Source organism: Lytechinus pictus, chromosome 12 (assembly GCF_037042905.1).
Source record: "Lytechinus pictus isolate F3 Inbred chromosome 12, Lp3.0, whole genome shotgun sequence".
NCBI lineage: Eukaryota > Metazoa > Echinodermata > Echinoidea > Temnopleuroida > Toxopneustidae > Lytechinus > Lytechinus pictus.
Window position 1 is genome coordinate 25,746,139 of NC_087256.1, and position 10,663 is coordinate 25,756,801.

Here is a 10,663-nt window from a genome sequence, read left to right on the forward strand (position 1 = left end):
TACATTGTATGCAACTACAAACATGATCTTGTAACAATTTAATGGCCATTCGGGGGTCAATTAAAATATAAAAAAAGACCCCCCAGTTCAATATACTTGACTGGCATTTTCAATACAATTTCTGTGTTCTGGAACCCTCCGAACGCCGTGGAGTGAAAATTCTTTCATTTTGAGTTGTGTTTAAACGAAACTCTTATTGTGCCCAGATACTAGACGGGATGGACAATATTTATTTATTTATTCATTCATTCATTTATTTATCTACTTATTTATTTATTTATTAATTTATATATATTACACACTCTAAATAAATGTTTACCAAAATCTCTGGAACTCTCTGGACAAAGTAATTAAAGAGGCAGCTAATCTGAACCGATTTAAATTACTCATCAACAAATTTCTTCTGAATTCTTATTGATTCAATCAAATATTTTGTGAACTTCATACTTATCCACGGTAGTGTTGATTATTTTAAAGTCAATATTTAATTTTGTAATAATGATTTATTACGAAATGTACTTTGAGGATTTGTGAAATATGAATATATCAATAAATAAATGAATGAATAAAAAACGGGAACTTGCATGTTGGTTGGGTAAAATTTTTGTAAATTTTACGCAATGTTGCGTTGAAATTGCCCAATATGGGGTAAAATATACCCAACAAACATGCATATTCCCTTTCTACCAGATATTGGATAAAATTTTACTCAGTGTTTTTAGAGTGCATAAAAATTGACCAGCAGCACATGCTGAAAGGGTGAATAAAAAAAAATCATGAACTACAATACAACTAAGAAAATGAACGAAAACATAATTACAGAATTCTATATTAAAACTTTAATCTACTATCAGCACACAATATTAATTTCCGTCTTACGAATTCTTCCTCATCATATGACAGAAAATGGTATATAGACGATCACCTCATAACAAAAGAAGATAGCGATTTCGTCATATTATGAAATTATTACTTTTGTTTTAAAAAGTCAGTGCACATTGTTAAAATTATTTAAATAGTATCATCGCCTATTACGTGCTTTTTTATATAGTGACCAATATTTTTCTGTATATTCTTCAAAGAAAAAAATATCATAATCTCAGAAAGCGTAATTCTTTGCATATATATTTATATATATAAATAAACATAAAAGAAAAAAAAACTCTAACTGACGTCTTTGCCAATTGGATTTTAGAAACTCCGATTGTGCTTTGAAAAAAATTAAGCGGCTGAACAGCCTTGGAATTTGGGAACAAGTAGCAAAAGAAAATGTTGTGATTAGAAACCTCCTAAACCTACAATGGTGAACACAATATCTGATTTAAGAAAATATCATACTACTCCAACATGCCCAAATATATATATATATATATATATATTTATATATACATGTAAATACATTTTTTTACATCAGTTGAATTGTTACTGGATCAAGACTTATTCGTACTGAATAGTACTTGCCATTGTGCTTCAGTCTGACTTGGTGATATGCTTCAAACGCACGAAAAAACACCCACATTCCCACACACACCCTCACACACACACACACGCAAACACACCCTTTTAAGAGAATCGCGATAAGCACGCATAAGTTTTATCTTTTTCGATCGTTTATACATTATTTTGTCGTCACTGTAAACGGAATTACAATTCAAGGGTCGTGTGGCCTACACTGTAAAAACGCTGTTTAAAATTTGAAGCATGTTGTTTAAGCCTGTCACTTTAACCAATTTTATCTAAAAATTTTAAACAACTGTTTAAACTTTTTAAATAAGTTGTTTAAAAAGTTTAAACAATTGCAAAAAAAGTTTAAACAACTTGTTGTTTAAGTGACAGGCTTAAACAATGTGTTATTTTTTTACTGTGTAAGGGGTGAGCATTGGACTCATAATCGTAGGTTGAGAGTTGAGTTCGAATCTTCGCTTTGTCCACTTTGATAAAAATAGAAAAAAAATGAAATAAAAAAAGACCCGAGAGTAATTTATGTCATCAGCCAGCCGTAAAATGTTCCTATGTAAATAATTGGTTGGAATCTACCAGCTTGGTGTTTACCAGAAAAATCCTGTCCTACCGAGGTTCTTACGGGAGTTAGCCTACACTACACAAATAACAGAATAACAAGTAATTGATTGCAAGTTATAACTACATAATGCCTTGAATGTCATTTCTTTGAAGTTGATATTGTGGAGATGGTTGGGGCGTCGGATGACTTCCGCCCGGTTCGAAAGAGGGAAAGGACACCTTGGCGAAAGGCCTTGTTACCAAAGCCGTAGAGATACGGATTGATGGCGCAGACAGAATAGACCAGAGCGTGGGACAAAGAGAACGCAAGCGGGCTGATCAATATCTTCAGAGTGAAGGTGGTGGTGAGGATGAAAATGGCAAATGGCAGAACACACGCGATGAAGCTGAAGATTAAGATGAAAAGAAACACTGCGGATTTCACCTCTCGCTTCCTTCTTGCTCTCTCCCTTCTTTCTCTCTCCCGAAGGGCAGGCCTGGCATTGGCTTCGATCTGGTCAGCCTGTCCGGTCGGTCGAACGGTCGACAAGTCGACAACGGCACGGATATGCCGACGCAACACCACAAAGATCCGCGTGTATATCAGTAACATGGGAAGGGCCGGGAATATAAAGGTCGTGAAGATGAAAGTGACGTAGCTCTTGTGCACGATGACGAACAGTCTGCAGCCAACTGCAGGATCCACCTTTTCCTTGTTGCTTATCGGCGTGGCCATCGGGAGGATGAGACCAAAGAATGCCGCGTACACCAATATGCCACCGAGAGCCATCGCCACGCGGCGCTTCGTCAAGATGGTCGGGGCATGAAGCGAGTGGCAGATGGCGATGTACCGCTCGATGGTCAAGGCGAGGACATTGAGCGTGAAAAAGAACCCAGTAAAAAACGCCACGCAGAGGACAAGAAGACATCCCGGGTTCTGCCTGATGACAAAGGCATCCAGCAGGCCTTGTAGTGGATAGGTTATGGCACATACGGATAGCCCCGCGACAAACGTTGTCAGATTGAATACGTTCGAAATCGTCCGTAGATCTCTACATTTGATGAAGGCCAGGATCAGGAGGACGTTGCCGATGGTACCGACGATTGATATCGTGAAGTTGGTCGCAATCGTGACAATCACATACGTACTAGCCATGGTGTTCGCCTCATAGCAATCACTTCGGCTATTGCCTTGTCGTGTATAAATGCCGAGTCTTAAATTACCGCTGGCCGCTGGAGAAAATCATTGAACTGAACGATCATTCAATTTCCAACACAAAATATCATCATTGATTCATCATGGTCAATTGGCCCACTAAGTGTTCCAAGTGTAACAGATTGCGCAATTCTAAAGTATTAGTCCGTAATGCTTTCTCTTTCTTGAAAAGTACAAATACCTTGTACTTATATAGTGTCCACTCGTTTTAGTATTATTGCATCAAATATGAAGAGCGAGAAATAAACAATTCAAAAGATTTATTTTTTTTTTCTTCAGACGGCCAGTTGAATGAAAGAAAGAACCATATACCTGTCTGTCAAACACCACTGTGTGATGTGTAAAATGTTAACGTCTTGAGTGTGTCAGTCGAACAACCCCAGTATTTTAATACAGCTTATTCTAGAGAATTCTACGACATCGTAATATTGACAGGTTTCAAAACTCTTTCCCGAGCTGTAAATTGTGCTTCTCTTTACTATTTTTTAATGATAATACTATTTTCCCTTTAAATGTCTGTGAGTCAAGTTCGATGGATAATACCTTATTTAGATGAAGTTAGCCCATGCGCTCGGTACACTGACTGGCTTGTGTGGCCTTACAATACCTTTAAAAATATATTCCTTAATGGCACGAATAGGGTTTCCCAGACAATCGTTTTCCCAGAACAGATTGCAGAAGAATAGTGCTGAAAATGCAATGACGATTATTATTAGTAGTATTGTCGTATTTTAGAAGATGTGCAATGAAGGGCAATCGATTTAATTTTCTTATGGAGCTGGACCGTCGTGAGGGAAAAGGCAGAAAGTACGTGGAAACCCCGAAGATTTTATATGATCATGACAAAATGTTGGACGCATTCGTGAAGAATGTAATTACGCAATACTCAGTTATTAGGAATTGTGTCGAGGGGATAGGGATCTCTTTAATTTAGAACCCACACAGTGCGTGACATAACAGATTAAACACACAAATCGTGTCCGAAGACACGCTGAAGCCTGCAGTGACGGTGTTGTAGGCCTACCTTTTATTTTTTAATCAACGTGGGCAGTCCGTTCGTTTACCTTAAGTCAAGATTAAACATAGGAAGAATTTAAACATTGGATAGCCAAACGATGTAATTGGAAATTTCACCCATGCGTTATTTACATGTATATGCAGAAGGCAAAAAGATTATGAGACTTTTTGAGTTGTTTTATGGATCTTCCAAAGTTACTTTCGTCAATTTAGGTATGCGCCGTAGGCCTACTTCTGTTGGACTTGTAATGTACTTTGAACTACTTTCCCTCTCTCCCTTCCCTCCCAGTATGACCTACAAAAGGTGTGTGTTAAGCATGTTAAATGCATATATGAATGCTTAAATTAAAAGGACAAGTATAAATGCTATTAGTCCGTGGCCATAGGGAGCCACCATGCACCCCCCCCCCCTTCTGACCCTCCGATATGCAGATATGGGTACCATTTTGTTCGTTAGGACCTCTAGTGTCAGAAAAAATGAACGTTTTCAGAGATATCCTCATTTAGACTATGTTTTTCAAGCAAATTAATGAAACGATGCCAAAATCTCAAATTTCACAATAATTTGCCCTTTCTTGAAGTATGCCAAATTTACACATATTTACTTGTCTTTATCATAGCCAAATTAAGATCGTTTCTAATGAAACTGCATAGACATGTTGATCATACCGTAGGAAAGTCTATGAGTATGCAAATGATTTTGAGAAATTTGCATATCATTATATTCATAATTTTAGATTAGTGTAGTAGGTTTCACGGTACACCATGTTTCTTTCTTGGGCAAGTGTTGGTCCTGAAAAAGGACCACCGAATCTCGACGTTTCGAGATTGGGTGAAACCTACTACACTATTCTTCTTTGCCATGGAAACCTTCAAAAATTTTAGATTAAATACTGTCAAAAATAGATTTCAAGTTTCAGTTTTTCCCTGCTTTTCTAAAGTGATATTTTCCATTAGTCTTTATACAATTTTTCATCTCTGTCTAAACATATGAAAAATTATATTTCCAAGGTCATTTGCCCCCTTAGTCTATGTTTCAGCCCCCTTTTCAACTACAGTTGAAATGCATTTTTCAAGGTTTAATTCCAGGGCCGGCACCCACATTATACATAGCTATGAAACAAATACGAAATACAATGTATCGGTTATAATTATAAGAAATCATAAAGATATCATTGCTTTCATTGAACTTTGTATCGAATTATTTCTGTACCTCTAGGAAATTGATTTTTTTTAGTTTTTCATATTATTTGAATATTAGGCAATTCGGCAAATTAAGCAATTAAATTTTCATATCGTTAAATATGCAGACATACTGCTCCAAGTACTGATATAAGCAGAGTTGTATCTTTATTTTCCAGTTCCGGCATTTCAAAGGAAAGCATATTTCCCACCAACATTTACATTCTTCATCTAAAGCTTTCCTTAAGCAAAAACGTTATTAGTCTATAGTTCCAGCCCCGCTGTAGAAAGTTATGTAGAAAGTAATCACAAAGGTTCTCTGCAATTATACCATAATGTATTCATGTCAGCTTTCTCATTCTGAAAAAATATATCATTTTCCAGGTCATTCTCAGACAAATCAGTAGGTTTATTTTCATCAATTTTTTTCATCAAGAGTTTTATGTTTGACCTTTGGGACATCGACATTTAGACAAGTATATATAAGATAATGATAACTCAAAGGAGAAATATATTGATTATGAATATGGCCTTATTATATATCAGTGGAGAGGTAATGATGTGAGGATTACCATTAGGTCATTCAAAAATAACGAAAATAATACATAAGGTGGAAATCGCCAATTAAAAAGCGCTAAAATGCCTCTCCGAAATATGCCTCGCATCGGTCTCTGAATTGACTCGAATTTGATGACGTCACTGTCTGTACGAGAGGCGTGATTGGCTCTCCCACGTCAAGCTCCACTTGCATGCAAAACCTGTTGCGAGGGTACGTTTTCTCCACACTGACACTGAATACTTCGATCATGAAATGAAAGAAAACCCAGAAGTTTATCTAGATTTGGATTTTCAAATTGATGATTATGCAGATGAAGACAATGATGATAAAGTTTCTAACTCTAGAAAAACAAAGTGACGTGGATGGTGGTAAATTAAGGGAATTACGCCGGTGATGATGAGTAGGACAATTCAACTTGCAAGCCGATTCGCTACCAACGCATGCAGGGATGCAGCTGCTAGCTGCACCGCGGGTCAAATCCATGAAAATGAATTCCATGCAGCATGACCACATCCAGACAGAGTCTCTTTCCTCTATCAACAACATAATGAGAAGGAAAATAATAAAATAACTGTACTTACAAATAAGTGAATATATCCGAACCTAGGCTGAAGGTAAATCAACTCAAGGAATAGCAGCAGACGATATGCACCGACGATGAATTTCACGTGGCTGGAATAGATTGTCACTCGTTCTGTTAGATAAAATGTATATCTCATTATTTTGACTAAATTACGAAACTCGGAGAATTAGTATTCTACATAAAAATTAAGTAACACCTGGTACTATTTTTTGAATTACGATAAAATATTTTTGAAGCAAAGAAATTGAGGTAAATTAAAATAAGATATAAAGGATCATCCACTTAGCCGCATGCGATTGTAAACAAACAATCAAAAGCACATGGCCAGCTTGCTCCACTGAACTGAAAATACGTATTTTAAATACGTATTTTCAGTTCAGTGGCTTGCTCGCCCATAGAGTTGGATAAAGCGTAGCTTTATCAAACTCTATGTGCTCGCCTTGCTGATTGTTTACAATCGAATGCGAGCTAGGCGGATGATCTTTTATATCTAATTTTAATTCACCTCATTTTCTTTGCTTCAAAAAGGTTTTATCGTATTAAAAAAAATATAGTACCAGGTGTTACTTAATTTTTATGTAGAATACTAATTCTCCGAGTTTCGTAATTTAGTCAAAATAATGAGATAGAAATTTTATCTAACAGAACGAGTGACAATCTCCCAGCCACGTGAAATTCATCGTCGGTGCATATCGTCTGCTGTTATTCCTTGAGTTGGTTTACCTTCAGCCTAGGTTCGGATATATTCACTTGTTTGTAAGTACAGTTATATCATTATTTTCATTCTCATTATGTTGTTGATAGAAGAAAGAGACTCTGTCTGGATGTGGTCGTGATGGAATTCATTTTCATGGATTTGGCTGCGGTGCAGCTATCAGCTGCATGTGTTGGTAGCGAATCGGCATGCAAGTTGAATTGTCCGACTCATAATCACCGGCGTAATTCCCCTAATGTATACCTCTATCCACGTCACTTTGTTTTTCTAGAGCTAGAAACTTCATTATCATTCTCTTCATCTTCATAATCATCAATTTAAAAATCCAAATCTAGTTAAAATTCTGGGTTTTCTTTCATTTCGGGATCGAAGTATTCAGTGACAATGTGGAGAAAACGTACCCTGGCCTCGCAACAGGTTTTGCATGCAAGTGGAGCTTCACGTTGGAGAGCCAATCACGCCTCTCGTACAGAAAGTGACGTCATAAAAAATCCCCAATTTCGCGGACGTAATTCTGCGTGTTTGAAGCATTCAGAGAGAGAACTTTAAACTATCAATTAACCGAGTTCCATCGGTCTCCATGATAAATGATTTACACCATCGTGTTCTCCTTATTTTCTCCTTTAATTTGATATATGATTCTCCATTTTTACGATTTTCAATATAGTTCTACTTTAAAGAAATACACGCAACGTCTGATATTAAATGTAAACCAGGGGCGGGGGTGTTTCATGAAAGTTGTCAGCACCGACTAAATTGTCAGAGCTGACAATTTCAGTGAAATCCTTGGTTTTGATTGGCTGAGAGGCACTAACCTCGGACTGTTACCATGGTAACTGTCGGAGAAAGACAAGTTGTCAGTGCTGACAACTTCATGAAACGGTCTCCAGGAATAGACTATCGATGTGATCAATACATCTTGGAGGTTGTCAAACTAATCCTAGTTGGTTATCTTATTATCTGTAAAACAATAAACAGATTTTCGAGATCATTAATCAAACTCCGACCTATGGATTCAGAGTCATAATAATCTGTATTAACGTCTCAGTACAGTAACATGTTCAAGTATATAAAATAGGTCATGAAAACAAATCAATTGTTGAATTTGGAGGTCACCCTGTACGGATAACATTTGTAATTCCGAAGGTTCGAATATTCCAAAAGTTCGTTATTCTGAAGGTTTGTTAGTCCGAAAACGGTGTTGTAATAATTAAAAAAATAACAGGATATTATGCATCAGTAGTTTCAACGAAGGATTATACATTGTGTATGATGTGGTCAAAGCATGTATTGTATCAAGAATTGGTGCTTGGATCAAATATCTCAATTTTGATTTTTCTGAGCAATTTTTTTTTTTTTTTTTTTTTTTTAATCATATTTTATTTCTTCCTCATATCACATGTAAAAAATAAATATAAACATGACATCATTAACATAATTGTTTCAAGTTTACGCATGAACCTTTTAACATAGTGAGAAAAGGAATATATATGAATTTCAAATTTAAACTTATAATAACGAAAGGGATTAATACAGAACAGAATCCGGGTACAACATAGCTGAATTACGGAAATACACTTATAATCTGTATATAAAACTCATGTTATGCAACATTCTTTTTTCTCCCTCGTTATACTCTTCAATCAAACTGATTAATGAGGAAGTTATATTTAAACAAAAAAGAACAAACAAACATACACACAACTTAAAAAAAAACCTTAGCTACGCTTAAAACCCCCCAACCCCCATAAACGACGAATAAAGAATAAGAATAATAAAGGTAATAAAAAAAAATTAAAAAAAAACCTACTAAGTGGTTGAAGACTGTGAGGCTGATTCGTCAAAGTGCTCCCATTTTCTTAAATGAAATGCCAAAGTTCCCCTTTCGGTTGCAAGCCGTTTCTCTTCTTTTCTATTTTCAATTAATCTATCTCTAATTTCCTTTACATTTGGAGGTAACCCCTTTTCTCTACCATGGAAGATCATGAATTTTATCAAAATTATAATGTGGTTTAATAATTGTTCTGTTTTTACATTAGTTCCATTTATTCCAATATGAATTTGTTTCCAAATTATTCTCTTAAGAAACGGTAAGTTTAATTTATCAGCACATTTCTCCCACAGTCTTTTAATTATATTACACTAAAAAAATACATGTTCATATGTTTCTTCTAAAATATTACAATATGAACACAACCCATTTATCCGAAGTTTGAATCTGTGTAGATGATGGTTCGTATAGACTATTCTATACAATAATTTAAACTGAAACTCTCTCAATTTGCTAACTAATGTGCACAACCTTGGCTGAACAAAAATCTTTTCCACTTCCTTAACTGTTATATTATAAACTTCCATTAAGTTATAAAAAGCAGAACTAATTTCCACGTTATTGCTTATTTGACTTCTATACACCATGTTTGCATTTATTTCTTCAAATTTATAAACTTTCTTTGTAAATACTATTTCTAGGCTGAGGCCACAGTGGATAGACTTCCTTTCCGGCTGAACGTTTCTTTTCCATTCATGAGGAATTATTGAATATATTTTTCCAATTTTTGTAATATCTTCTTTACTTAAACCCTTTAAAATAAAATAAGCGTCATTTTTCAATAGCCCTTTTTCATCACAAATATGGTGTAGTCGATATATATCTTTCAAAAACAAATTTTCATCAAATAATGTTCTGCCATCGAGCTGAATATATTTATTGTTATACAAAATTTCATTTCCCTTGTAATTCTCTTCTGCTTTAACATAATTTTTCATATCTGTCCATGTTTCTATTAAACTTTGATAGAAGGTAGGTAGCTTGATATTCACAAACTTATCCCAATAGTTACAATAAAAAATTAAATTACCTCCCATTGGTCTCATCAAATATTTGAAGTATTTTTTTCCAATTAATACCTTGCTTTCCTGTAACAAGCCTCTTTATCCACATTATTCTCTGTGCTTTCACAAACAGTCTGAAATTCATCATTTTGAGCCCCCCTTGCGAATAGTCTAAAGTTATTATGGTATTTTTAATTTTGTTTCTACCTTTCCACAAAAAATCAAAACTTATTTCTTCAATCTCACAATGTACCCACTCTGGAACTGGCATCAATGATGATAAATATATCAATTTGGAATAACCATATACTTTCATTAATTGAATTTTTCCCATTAATGTTAAATCACGTTGCTTCCACCAATTAAATAATTTTTTAATTTTACTTAATATTTCTTTGTAGTTCATTTTTTCCTTGATATCTTCGTGTATCGAAAAATAAATTCCTAATATCTTAACAATATCGACTTGCTTCCCAAAAGGAAAGTTATGAGTGGAAAACTGTGGGCCTAAAAGTAATATAAACGTCTTGTCATTGTTTATTTTCAATCCTGATA

General features: G+C 35.1%; 1 protein-coding gene across 1 annotated transcript; it reads right to left on the reverse strand.

The window, feature by feature from the left end:
• Nucleotides 1-2,161: 2,161 nt before the first annotated feature.
• On the reverse strand, nt 2,162-3,157 carry LOC129272628 (adenosine receptor A2a-like). The gene has a single exon (XM_054909746.2). The coding sequence runs from the start codon at nt 3,155-3,157 to the stop codon at nt 2,162-2,164; it is 996 nt and encodes a 331-aa protein (XP_054765721.2).
• Between the last annotated feature and the right edge of the window lie 7,506 nt (nt 3,158-10,663).